Genomic DNA, 14523 nt, shown 5'->3' with positions numbered 1-14523 from the left:
GCTTAACAAATCATAGGGAATTTTTCCGAATTCTCAAATTCGAGGGAGCATTTGCATGAAGTTATAATTTTAGAGGGTATTTAGCTATTCAATCATTGATCGACACTGTAAAAGCGCTTTACATTGACAATTTATAAATTTAGGGTCATAAGAAAAAGTGTCTAACAACATTGTTTAGAAAATCTATAAATAATAGGAGAAAACTTAGGTACAATTCCTTAGGTGCTTTTCGTATGGTTCTTAACTAAAAATACCATGATTTCCTCAGATCCATAATTTTCTCAAAGTTTGTTATATCCAAAAAATATGTATTTTTAGTTAAGAACCATACGAAAAACACCTAAAGAATTGTACCTAAGTTTTCTCCTAAATAAAATATTGTTTAAGAAATATAAGTTAAACAACCTAGTGATTGTGCTAAGTGGTTAATAAGATTTATCAAAGATTAAATTCGTTTGATCGAACTCTCAATTCTTGATACTCTTACATTTTGATCGAACTCTCAATTATTAAGGTCCATTCTCCATAGAAATCAGAGTATTAATACAAAAAAGTTAAATAAATGTAAAAGTAATAAATACACAACTTTTCCATGCAAAAGTTAGTACTTTTGAGATTACTTAAACAATATTATAAAAACACTTGTTATCATTTTTCATAAATTAAGTCTATAAAATGTATCATTCAAATCTTTTGCCTTTTCAATGTTTTCTTCTGAAATGCTGACTTGTACCGTTATAGTACAAGTTAAAAAAGCTAAAGATATAGGAGTAAATCTTTTCTTAAAAATTGTTTATTCAATTTTTTTCAAAGTTTAAATATTTATCCTTTTTACTTCTTTTTTTTAACTTTTAACTTATGCCCTTAGTTTTTTTTTTTTAAAAAAAAGTTGTGTCCTTAAATCACAAGTTAGTATGATCTTTTTTTCTTTTATATACACTATTGAATATTTTGAAACACATGAAAGAAAATGAGTAAACTACTCGGTTTCTCTAAGTGGCAGACAATAAACATTACAATAGCATTATTTAAAATATGAGTAAGTGGATGGTTCAATAATTAGAAAAAAGTTATTGAATGTTTATATATTTATTTTAAAATTTAAACGTGTCAAAGAATTATGCATTGAGTAAAATCAACCAAGGCTCACACTTAAACATGAGCGTAACATTATGCATTGGTTAAAACATTTAAAACAGCAATTTTTTTTTTTCTTTCTTTCAAAACCGATAATATTCATTTAAGCTGATTGAGTACATCAAACTTAACCACGGATTCACCAATAGTACAAACAAAAAGGATAAATCTATGAATAAACTAACTACATTCAAGTTCTTTTTTAAATTTGGTATCCAATTTAAGAACAGATTAATACTAACACCCACTTGCAGGGGTTCATTTAAAGCTAGAACATAACCAACTATATATGATCCTTCAAAAAAAAAAAACTAACTATATATGAGCTTAGCCCACCAAAATTGACACCAAGAGGAATCAAATAAAGCTTGAAAGGAACACACTTCAATATCCCAACCCAACCACTAGACCAACGTCTAATGAATTTCATTATATTCAAATTAATAGGATACGATAGTAAAATGCCTAAAATTAATATGATAATATCTAAATGACAAAATGTTATTTTTTGAATAATAATTATTTTTTTGACAAGATTTTTTACTAATAAAATTATTTACAAATTGCGCAGAATGAAAATAAAAAAAATGTAAGTACCAAGTTCTCCTTCAAAATTTATTTAAAGAAAAAGTAGATATTTTTGGGTTTTTTTTAGAACTAACTTATAAAAGTGACACTTCTTTTTAAAAATTTAATATTTGATCCAAGGACCGACTTAATTTGAGGGTTTCAGTGCACCCTCCAATTACGAGAGACTCATTTAAAGTCAGAGCAAAATTTTGTATGGATTAATCCATGACATTAATTATGATATGATTTGATTGGAGCCATGCAGAAAAAAAAAGGTTTACACCACACGTGGATGCTGGCATAAATTTATAGGCCTTATTGGCGGAGGAGATCCAACAACCCCAAAGTAGTCGGCAACAGATCTCTGATGAGACAACATGGTTGGCGTCTTGGCGATAAATCTCCGGTGACCCCACGATGGTCGGAGACAGAGATCCCGTAAACTTTGTATATGTTCAGCATGTGTTAAATAGAATAAATGATTATGTGAATTCAAGTTGCATATTATTTTGAATTGCAACTTGTTGCATATAGTTATTTTGATACATGCATCATAGTGCTATTTATATACCTAACCAAAAACTATTTACTCCACAAAACAATATTACTCATTGGCTCTTCAGCTTATCATAGAATAGAGTCTCAGATCATGTCTCTTGCACCTGCCACATCAGTTGATTCAACCGAACATGCAATTCCTGACTTCAAGCGACCAATTGTAAATTTTAGTCCTAGCATTTGGAGGAATGTTTTCCTTCAGTATGATTCTGAATCAGTGGTACTATATTTAATTAATTTTACATGCAATGTTCACTTAGGTAAAAAGTTGATATAACGATGGAAATTAGAGACGGAAAAATACAATTGGTTAGTAAATTTGTTGTCGTAACACTTAGCGACAAAATTAGAGACGAATTTCATACTCTTTCGTTGCTGAATTTCCACCGCTATTTCAACTTTTTCTAGTAGTGGACCATAGTAGAGATTATTAAGAAGAAGATTATAAACACTATTTTTTGCCTATAAATTTCACACAATTTTATAGCATGACATTGACCCCATTTATTAATTGCAGGAAATCAATGGCAATATGAAGCAACAAGTAGAAATGGAAAAAGATGAAGTGAAGAAGATGTTTCTATTTTCAAGGAATGATAGTGAACAAAACCTTAACTTCATTGACTCATTGCAACGTTTGGGAATATCTTATCATTTTGAACGTGAAATTGATGAAGCATTGGAACAAATCCACAATACTTTTACCAACAATAAGGAAATAACCACAAAAGAAGGCTCCCTTCACTTCCTTGCATTAGCATTTCGTTTGCTTAGGCAAAATCGACATCATCTTTCGGCAGGTATGTTGTAATTTTATTTCCTTAGTTTTTTTTGGACAGAATTTCTATAGAATGATCATATTTATCCACCCGATTTACACCTTGGGTGGGTTCCATATTTTCACCTTCCAAAATATAAAGTAGGGAGGGGGAGAGAGAAATGTGTGAATTGGATGGACGAGGTATCCCCTACTTTAAAAATTACTTAAAATAAAAAGTTTTTTTTTGAATAACTTATCTAAAATAGAATGTTTGATAAGTGTTTTTTTAAAGTTATTTTCAATATGGGAAACAAACACAAAATATATATATATATTTTTTTTATTTCCAAAAATTAATCTCTAAATCATAGAACAATATTATTTTTTTTTTTTTTTATAATCCGTAACAAAAACATATATGTAATCTTATACTAGTATTAAGATTGTGATAAAATTTTGACAGATATATTTGAAAAATTCAAAAACAACAAAGGAAACTTCAATGAAAAGCTTTTTCAAGATGTACAAGAAATGTGGAGCTTGTATGAAGCCGCACAATTAAAGATAAATGGTGAAGATATACTAAATGAAGCACTTGATTTCACATTCTCTCACCTAAATTCCTTGATCACCAATAAATTGAGTCCTTTTCTTGAGAAAAAAATACGCCATTGCTTAAAGACACCTCTTCACAAGGGGGTCCCTAGGTTGGAGACAAGGTGCTACATTTCTTCCTATAGTGAAGAACCTTCACATAGTAAAATTCTTCTAAACTTTGCAAAATTAGATTTCAACATGTTGCAGAAAATGCATAAAAAAGAACTCGGCAGTATCACCAAAGTAAGTATCACAAAAGTTCTAGAATAGTTTAAACCTTTATTTTGGCTTTAGATAATTTCATTTTAATTAAGGACATTTTTAGGCTTTTTAATAATTTCTGTTTTTTTTTTTCACTACCAAAAAAATAATTTCTTTTTTGAAGAAATTTTTAATAATTTCTTTACTATCTAGACAAGTCAAATCACACACATATATTATATTCAATATGATTTTAATTCGATATAAAGGACATGCTAACATGTGCGCTTATATCCTTCAAAAAAAAAAAAACATGTGCGCTTATATATAATTTTCACAAATAATAAATATTTATTTAGAAACATTAATTTTCAACTTTTTGAGAAATAAATTGACACATTTACCTATATTATGCTTGTTATTTCCTTCTATGTAGTGGGTTTGAGTACTCCTTCGAAATTTTAATATATTTAATTTTCTATTAAAAAAATATTACAGGTGGTGGAAAAAAACAGACTTTGCGACAGAAGTCCCTTATGTAAGGGATAGAGTGGTTGAAGCTTACTTTTGGCCATTGTGTATGTCCTATGAGCCTAAATACACCACTTCAAGAAAGATAGTGGGAAAATTGGTAGCATGTATTTCTCTTTTAGATGATACTTATGATGCCTATGGCACGGTTGAAGAACTTGAGCTCTTCACTCAAGCAATCCAGAGGTTGATTTGAATCCCAAAGCTTATTAACAAACTTTATAATATTTATTATGAACTTAATTAGTATATTACGTTGATGTACGATTAATTTATACATGCATTTAAGGGTGTATTGCCACGTCAATTAATAAATATGAAAACACATTACTAGAAACTTTCGATTGTCCTGCGGAATTACCTACGGATTTCAGGGAAATGTCCGCAGGAAAGCCTTTTCATGTGGAATTTGCCAAGGATTCAGTTTCCCAGCTAATACCTTCGTGGAAAACTGTTTCCCAAGGATTTTAGAATTACCTGCGGATATACTTCTACGATAATCTGCATGAAATTTTTGGGCAGTATTTTAAGGGTTTTTCTGTCCGTGATCCTGTTTTATGTACATAAGTTGTCATATTCATTAATTGTACATTAACAAAGTATACAAATTAAACTCATATATTATTGAATTAACATAATGAATTTCAATTATTTATAATTGCCTTTGTCTGAATTTCAGATGGGATTTTAGTCTTATTCAATCCCTTCCAAAGTGCATGAAAGTTGTATTCAATACAATTGTAGAACTGTGGGATGAAATTGTGATGATATTAGTAGAGACTGGAAAATCAAATTTGGTGCTGCAATATATTAAAGAGGAAGTAGGCATCAAAATTCTTGTTTTTCAAAACTTATCGATCGTGCTTTTCATTTTTAATTAAATAACTGATTAGTATTTTGATTAATTTACAGTTTTATAAACTGGCACAATCCTACTTGGTTGAAACAAAATGGTGCAATGAAGGATTTATTCCAACATATGATGAATACAAGGCTAATGGAATTATATCTTCTACACTCCCACTTCAAATATTAAGTTTTCTAGGGTTTGGAGAATTTTCAAACAAAGAGTTGTTTGATTGGATCTTTAGTGACCCAAAAATCATCGAGGCTGTATCAGCTATTGGCAGACTAGCAGATGACATATCCTCACATAAGGTATTATACACATTTTTTTGATAATTTTAATTTTTGTTTATTTGCACCCTGATTTTGATTTTGAACGGTAAATTTTAGAATCTCGGGGTTGCGTGCGAAGTTATAGTCTCTTTATTTATCTAATAAATAAATGAAAAATTCTATTTAAATAGTGATAGACCTACAAAATAGATAATGAAGCTTAGTATAAAGTAGATTTCACAATCATTAGATATTATTTTATAATTTTTTTTATATTTTTTTATATATCTCTCTTTCTAAATGGAAGAAATAGAGTTAATCCTAAATAGATAGAATTTTAGTTAGTGTGGTAGTGGCGACAAACCGACTTTTTGCCATTTTGATAACCAAGACTCCAACACAAGTATTTTACCTAGACAACTCATGATAAGGTCGCTTGGTTGGAACTAGGCGAACCTCCTTCCTAAAAGAGGCAAGTCTATTAGGTCCACTTTTAGAATTTCACTTTTAGAGTGTAGATATAAGTTATAATAACTTTAACATTGAAAATACTGAATTTAATTTGCAAATTTACACATGTTAAAAAATTCAAAATAGTAAAGTTTACATTGGAACTTATACATGTTAATAAAAATTGCTACTTTTTGTTTTTTTTAACATTTGCAATAGTGCACATGTTACACAAACCTTAACAACTAAAGTAAGCTATTGGAGGAATGTCAAGGATCAATAATTTTTTTTTAGAGATTAAAAATTGAAACCATATTTACAAGGAGTGAAAACATATTTGAATATGAATTCATTAAATTCGTGATTAGTCTAATGGCATGAGCTAGCTTTACTTATTACTTTCATAATCTTTTAATATTGTGTAGTGTTTACATGACATATTCTCTCTATCACAAAAATAAATGTTTAAAAGATGGTTAAATTTGGTCCCTTAATTATTTAGGTAGTATCGCTTTGGTATCTTAATTAAAATTCGATTTATTTTGGTCCCTTAACTTATCTCCGTTACACATTTTGGTCATTTCCGTTAGTTTTAATCAAATTTTAATTAAGGGACCAAAGTGATACTACCTAAATAGTTAAAGGACCAAAAATGCAATTTAACCTTAAAAGATTTGTTACACATGTTAAGACAAATAATAATAGATTAATATAATAAATATCAAAATTGTCTTTATTAATAATTTTCCTAAATATTCAGTATAATATAACTGATGACTTGATTTTGTCAAAAAAAAAAAAAAACTAATGACTTATTTCTACAAAATAGAAGTTTTTACTCTCAAACCATTATACTTGTATTTTGTATAGTTTATTTTACTCTAAGTATTTATGCCAGAGTTAGTATCTCACAAATTTGGATGCTTTATTTATAGTTTGAGCAGCAAAGAGTGCATGTTGCTTCCTCAAGAGAAGAAGCTTATAAACTTATTCAAATTGAGATTGAAGATTATTGGATAATTATGAATGAAGAGTGCCTCAAGATAGAAAACATTCCAAGGTCGGTGCTTGAAATTATTCTTAATGTGGCACGAATAACAGAGTTCACATACGAAAACTTTGAGGATAAATACACAAAAGCAGAACTGATGAAAGATTACATTGTTGCACTACTTATAGATCCTATAAGAATCGAGCAATGCAAGTAGAAGAAGCAAAATCAATTATAATAAGTGGCTACTTTTACTGTTTTATGCATCTCCAATATGTTGTTTAAGTGTTTTTCTTAAACTGGGTATCCCCGTGCGCAACTGCGGATCCTTGAGCATTGTGGGACTAAATGGGCGGAAAACTATCTCTAAGAGTTTTAACGCTGTTGCATGTCCAAGACTGAATTTGAACCAGAACTTTGGTTAAGCTAGAAAAGACATGTGTCATCTTATCTAAGCGCTATTGTTTAAGTGTGATTTTTTATTTTGTATTGATAAAGTTCTGATGTAGAAAAAAACTATAACGCCACAGTTTGAAATCTAAATTACCTTCGCACCATTACATTTGTCAGTACATATTTTCCACGTACATTTTTTATTTGCTGACGACTTGCTTCATCAATAATGCAAAGATAGCCATTGTGGAGGAGAACATTTTAAACATTACTAGCTGAAAAAGTCGTCATTAATAGAAAGTGTCAAATCTTTTGGATGAGTTCTTTGTTGGTATTTTAGTGTGCCAACTTTGCTAGCGCGAAAAAAAAGTGACATCTTTCTAACTGCTTTACATGTTCTTTTTTACCAAAACAAACTCAACTCATTTTATTAATCATTTAATCATAAGAGTACAACAAAGTAACAAATCAAAATTTAGGTCACTTACTGATCAGTCCGGTGATGATCGATTAATCTAAATGATTGTCCACGGTGCTATCATGCGGTGGAGGTTGAGTCTTCACGGTGGAGGAGAAAGGTGCATGCAGCAGACACGTTAGCACTCCAACTCTCAAATCAAAATATGAAAGAGGCGGTTAAATGCAAAATGTGGTAAAAGTAAAACGTACTTCAAGGGTGATGTGGAATCACCCTTATATAGGTGATGAGACTCGTAACTCTCCACGTGAGATGCAGCGTGAATAGAGGAAGTAGTTGGTGATGATTTAGACTGTCGAGATAGGGTTAGAGTGTGCGTCTATGCGGTGATCCGCATAGAGCTTAGCATGCCAGCTCTCTCGCCGTATTTTTCCTGGTTCCTTCAGGTGTGGGCCTTTTGAGCTTGATCCTTATGAACCTCTAGCCGGTCCGGAACACTTACCCAATAAATAGCCGTCTATGAAAGAGTACGAGCTATTAGATATTTAGCTATAGCTATATTCATTTACATAGCTTACTTGTTTCACAGGCCATTCGTTTTAGTTAGTTTGTAGTGGTTAAGAGTAGTTATAGTTAGTTAGTTAGTGTTGATTAGATGATTTCCCTCCATTTTTACTCTCTTTCTCTTCCTCTTCCTCTAGTAAATTTATTTGTATTATTTATTGCCTACCAAAATGTTACATGATATAAATTGTCTAGTTAATTGAGGGTTTGTCATGTTCTACACTATTTTGTTTAGTACTTACTTATTCTTTTCTACATAAAATGTGCTTTAAAATGGTCCTTAATTATTCACTCAACTATTGTCATGATATTATAATTTCATAATTTTTTGGGGGTACAATCATAATTAATAATATATTTTTATTAATTCGCTTATCGAGCTGTATGACTGATGAGACCAAAGAAAATCACATTTCTAAATAAAAAACGTAACACCACATTTCATTTTTTTTTCTTAAATAATTTTTTTTGCATTATGCAAGAATCATTCAAATTTTGCAACAAAAAATGCCAGCAAAGAGAATTGTTTTCATATATTTACAAGAACACTTTTTTTACTTCACCCAAGCCATTCAAAGTCTCAACCGACCATGAATTTAGAATATTGAATATGTTAGGTCATAACAGACGTCAATCTCTTACCAAAAACCTTGACAATAAGTTTATAGGTCCACCCATTTATAAAGTGTTCAACCTTCACTTTTCTATAGTTGTTAAAAAAAAACCCTTCAATTCAGAAGTCCTAGCTCAACTGGCAAAATGCCGAAATTGTTAGGCTGGATGCCATGACCGGGGTTCGAACCCCGGTACCCTCACTTGTGTGTGTGAGTTTATAATGGCTTTGCCATTTCGTCTATCTACCAAAAAAAAAAAACCCTTCACTTTTCTACAACACTCTCCCTCAAGTGTGAGTCCATCAATTCATCACGCTCCCGCCTCAAGCGTATGCGTTTTTATCCGTACACACTTGCTTGTACCACCGTCGCCACTTTCTTCGCAACGAAACTGTCCTATGAACACCTTATCAAGAAGACTTTCAACACAAGTAGTCGGTCGTACCCTTCGTTGAACCGAACTCTAATATCATTGTTGGGTCACGAGAGGAGCCCGAGGGATCACTCACATCAAGACAGAGCAACCACACTGAAAGATGCTGTCGCACTCTTACCCAAAACCTTAAAGCAATAAATTTATAGATTCTATCATTTATAAAATATTCAACCTCCACTTTTATATCCGACGTGAGAAATATAACTCATACTTGTAACATAAGAAGATACACTCTTATCCAAAGTTAGAGAAAGAACAAACATTCTATATCAACAAAACCGAAAAAGAGAGAGAAAGAACGGATGAAGAGCTGCGTCTCACGAAATCATACTCTCATAGCTATTTGGAGCCCTCCACTAGATCCAGCGCTAATGGGTATAGATTTTAACTTCAATATTTGTTTTTATTTTATTTTTAAATTCTACACTAAAATAAGAATTAATCGATCTCGATACAACGATCACGGTTGAGCCAACTGCGTGTCATTTCTTGACTACAAGAAGTCCTATTTGGTTAGCTTAACTTCACCTGCAGAGCTAAAAAGCAATGCATGAATTAATTAGTGCAAAGTTTACATATTAAACACCACTTAGTGATGGATGATTCCTCAAAAAGCATTGCATGAATTAATTAGTGCAAAGTTTACATATTCAACACCACTTAGTGATGGATGAAAAGTTTACATATTAAACACCACTTAGTGATGGATGATTCGTCAAAAAGCATTGAATGAATTAATTAATGCAAAGTTTACATATTAAACACCACTTAGTGATGGATGATTCGTCAATAAGAATTGCATGAATTAATTAGTGCAAAGTTTACTAGTGGAAAATATAATATTACAGGGGAAACCTAAGCTACCTTTGAAGAATTATGAATAATTTACTCATCAATCAATTAAAATTAGTCAAATGAGTTAATATACAATTGAAATCAAGTGCTTTATTGATTTGTTTGATTCTGGTATTTTGCAGTCTGATAGAACCAAATTACACCTTAGTTGAACCAATTTAAATGTGGTTGTTTTTTTTTATTTTTTTTATTTTTTTTTTATTTTTTATTTTTATAAAAATAAATGATATTCATTCGTTCAAATTGATAGAGTACACCGGTACAATGTAAATTCACTAAGAACAAAAAGGATGAATATGCGAACAAACTCACAACATCCATGTTAATAGAATAAAACGACAAAGTACAAAAACCTACACATATGACTATATTCAAGTCGCCGGAATACTCATGTCTCCGGATCTGCAACGTGGATGACGCCAAAGTCATTCGACTGGATCTCCACTTGATCGAATATTCAATCATATATTTTTTTTTTATCAATTTCCTCCTTATTATTAAAAAATATTTCTTTATATGTGTTTGTGACCAAACACTTTTTCTTTGGTCCTGTGACCATATTAGAATTTCTCCAAAATAAAAACGAAATAGATGTGAAAATCACTTATTTCAATAAAAGGGAAAGAGAAAATTGTGTTATAAGGGTGATTTTGGGTAAAAAATTGACCCTATATCATCCATCTTTGATGGATGAATGAGAAGAAACTAGAGTTTTGGTGATGGCTCGCAAGAGAAAGAAAAGGAAAAGAAGATTTAAGAGATTATATATTTTTACATTTTTTATTGACATTTGTAATATTTTTTACTTAACAATATATGTCATCTGTTTCAGCGGTAGATTGAATCGATTGAACCAATTAAACTATTTAGAGGTTTTGTATCCCTGATTTGCATTAGCTAATATTACCTAATAAAATACAAACTCTCACAATGCCATGTTTAAAATTCTTTAGAATTGCTACCTACCTCGACTTATCAGATTTGCTTTTTATTGATGTTAGTGGTAGCTCTCGGTTGAGTTGTGTTTTTATCGGTGTTTATAATATACATGTGTATGATTTTTTTTTGGTGTTCCGTATGTATACGACATTCTTTCTTATGTAATTTTGGTCTTATTGATCTCTGTTTATATTATGCAAGAATGTGGTTATTAATACATTTTACTTTAACAAAAAAAAATCCTTAAAATTCTTCACACGTGCAATTGTTGCTCTGCACACAGATTCATCACCAATCCTGCATGCATCTTATTTATAGTCCAAACCTACCAAATATTGATCCTCCCTACCATCAACTTATAAGACTTTACCCACAAATAACAAAGCACTTAAGAATTCTTTTCCTTTAGTTTTAGGTCCCTATAAATAAGCGTATTTTTAATATTAGTCCTTACCTTTGTTGTTAATAGCGGCCGAACGCGGCGCAGAGTGGCCAGAAACAACAAAGCGCGACAAAGTGCTCCAACGCGGAGCGTTTGGAGAAAGCGGATGAAGCAGACGCAATTGCGGGCAAAAGCGGGAGCGATGCGGGTCAAAGCGGGCACTTTTGACAACCCTGTGTAAAATATTAGATTTCCCTTCATTTAAAACCGTTTTAAGGGTCATTTTTGTAATTTTCAAAACCCTACCTATTACTCTTCTCCACCGGAATCAAATACACATCCACAAACTCAACTTCTTCATCTTACCAACAAAAAAAAATCCATTTCCTCGTCTCATCATCTCAGAACCCATCTTTGTTCTCCTCTCTTCATCTCTTGATTTCAGAATTTGTTAATTTGGCAGTTGTTAATTGTTAATTTGTCAATTTGTTAATTGAGAGGATGAACTTGTTAATTGTTAATGTTTTGCAGTTTTGTTACTTTAAGCTTTAGAGGCTTAAAGTGTCGGTTTCCTTGAATTTTATTAGTATTTTTTGCAAATATGTTTTATGTTTTGCTCAAGACTTATGACTTTTATTTCAAATTAGGAATACTTCATGAATTTTGAGTAATGTTTAAGGTATTTTAATAATTTTTTTAACAGTATAATATTTTAATATTAAATATATTGTTGGAACAAAATGTGTTTCACAATGAACCTTATTAAGTTTTGATGATAACAAGGTATTAAAAATTGTCAATTGGTTATTACTAATAATTGTTCAAGTGTACAGGACCAAAGGCTACTCAAGTTATTTCAATAGGTCTTGGAAGAACAATGGAAAGAAAAAGAAATTCTGAGCATCTGAAGAAAACTGCTCCTGAAGCTAAACTGCTCCTGAAGAGATGACGTCATCAGAAGCAGAAAGTCATCAGAAGCAAAAGTTTTCATCAGAAGCAATATCTTCACCAGAAGCTACATTTGATCCTTTAATCAAACTGAAGATTCAAAGTAGCTGATTTTCAATTCAGTCTTATCAAAGAAGAACGAAGAATTGAAAGGGAGGTATCAACGGATATATGGATAGCACTGAGCTCTTGTCTCTCGTTAATAGAGTTGACAAAGTACAAGTGTACAACCACTACCTCCACTACTCTGTTTTCTGTCTACGCTACAAGACAAAACAACAGCCATGCCTGCAGAATTGTACACTCAAGATGGGAATGAATTTGAAGTTTATTCTTCAAAGGACTACACCCAAATCAGGCAAAGGATCACTGGTGGATAATCAAAGGATTTCAAACGACTCTTTAGACGTGCTGATTATCTCAACGTCTCTTTCACGCCTCTATATAAAGGAGTGAAGACTTGAAGATAACATATAGAGATACATAAGTTCAAAAGCGCCAAAACTCTGTCAATTTGATTCTACAAAGCACACTGAATTTCTGCACTGATTTGATACATCTTAGAAATTCAAAGTCTAGAGTCTTTTCTGTATTGTATTGTGAACACCACTGATTGTATATCAAGTGTTCAATTCAAACTCAATTCTCTGTATTGTTGTTTGATTAGAAGTCTCTTGCCTGCGTGCTTGAGCATTAGAAGTCTCTTGCTTAGTGCTTGAGCATTGGAAGACTCTTGCGTGTGTGCTTGAGCATTTTTTGTGAAGTCTCATACTTAGAAAGTATTGAGCAGTTGTAATCTTTGTGATTATAGTGAAATCTCCTTGGAAGTGCAAGGGGGACTGGACTACTTCCGTGTTGTGGAAGGAACCAGGATAACTGCTTGTGTCTTTGTCTTTCTTTTCTCTGCTCTGTTCTTTTCCGCTGCAATCTGACTCTGATCATTTCATCAGAAGCAATCAAACTGCTTCTGAAGTTTTATCAGAAGAAGTATTTTTTAAGAGAAAAAGAAAACACAATTCAACCCCCCCTTCTTGTGTTTTTCACCTTCATATATTAGTGTCCGCGTCACCGAAATAGTGCCAACGTTTTTGTTAAATTTTATTAAATTTTTGATTCCCAACGTTTTTGTCCGTTGTAAATTTAGTCCTTGCCGTTAAATTTTTGTTGACTGGAGAAACAGAATACGCCATGTAGATCCCACATGGGAAGCCGCGTGGACTTATTTCATGATGTGGCATGCCAAATGTCGTTACCATTTTAAAAACCTTATTTAAATTAAAAATCAAATATTTATTTTATTTGTTAATTAAAACAATTAAAAATTAATTAAAAAAAAACTCATGAATTCCTGTACTTCATCTTCACGAAGAAGATCAAAACCATATCTAACATCATCAACACCACCATCACTTGAACCCAAAACCCTTCATCAACCACCATCATCTTCAAGAGAGCTTCATCTTCACTATGACCCCCAATTTTTTTAACCCTCTTCTCCAAATGTTTTTAGAAATTATAACAAATATTAAATCGAAGAAATAATGTTATTGAAAGATTTATCGTTATGATTAGGTAAGTGTAAGAACTGTGACAGGTTTATGGTTCCTTTGATTTTTGGTTGCATTCAATTTTCTCCCTTTACTTTTTGTTTTTTTTTTCCTCATTTGTTTAATGGGTTCGAGTACCTTTGTACTCCGTTTAATTTATATAATTGACCTACCATTCAAAAAAAAATATTCACCAGAAGTACTATCAAGATTAAAGAGTCAGCACCTGTTTGTATAGTCTTTACGTTCTTAAAAAGAAATGCGATTAAAGAAAATATGTATAACAAATTATAAAAATAATTTCAATTATATATGATTTGATTAGTGTAAGAGCTTTGATGTTTGACTTAACTAAGACTTTAATTTTTCAGTTTCGATCATAATTGATTGATCATAAGTAGTTTTTTTTCCCATTAACCTAGTGACCACAATACTTAAATAAACACACGGGAAAGGAGAATGTAAAGACTCAGGTTTAAACTCCGAATTATGCATAAAATGTCCTCGCATCAT

General features: G+C 31.4%; 1 protein-coding gene across 1 annotated transcript; it reads left to right on the top strand.

Annotated features, from left to right (window-relative positions):
* Positions 1 to 2318: 2318 nt before the first annotated feature.
* On the top strand, positions 2319 to 7472 carry LOC11426332 (probable sesquiterpene synthase). The gene is made up of 7 exons (XM_039831106.1): positions 2319 to 2485; positions 2783 to 3065; positions 3489 to 3869; positions 4339 to 4540; positions 5034 to 5175; positions 5267 to 5512; positions 6859 to 7472. Exons 1-7 carry the CDS (start codon positions 2357 to 2359, stop codon positions 7129 to 7131), a joined length of 1656 nt encoding a protein of 551 aa, XP_039687040.1. The 5' UTR covers positions 2319 to 2356; the 3' UTR covers positions 7132 to 7472.
* Positions 7473 to 14523: the final 7051 nt, after the last annotated feature.

The sequence above is a fragment of the Medicago truncatula genome, chromosome 2, assembly GCF_003473485.1.
Source record: "Medicago truncatula cultivar Jemalong A17 chromosome 2, MtrunA17r5.0-ANR, whole genome shotgun sequence".
Lineage (NCBI taxonomy): Eukaryota > Viridiplantae > Streptophyta > Magnoliopsida > Fabales > Fabaceae > Medicago > Medicago truncatula.
Note: the sequence above shows the minus strand (reverse complement) of the source record. Positions and strands in the feature narration are given on the sequence as shown.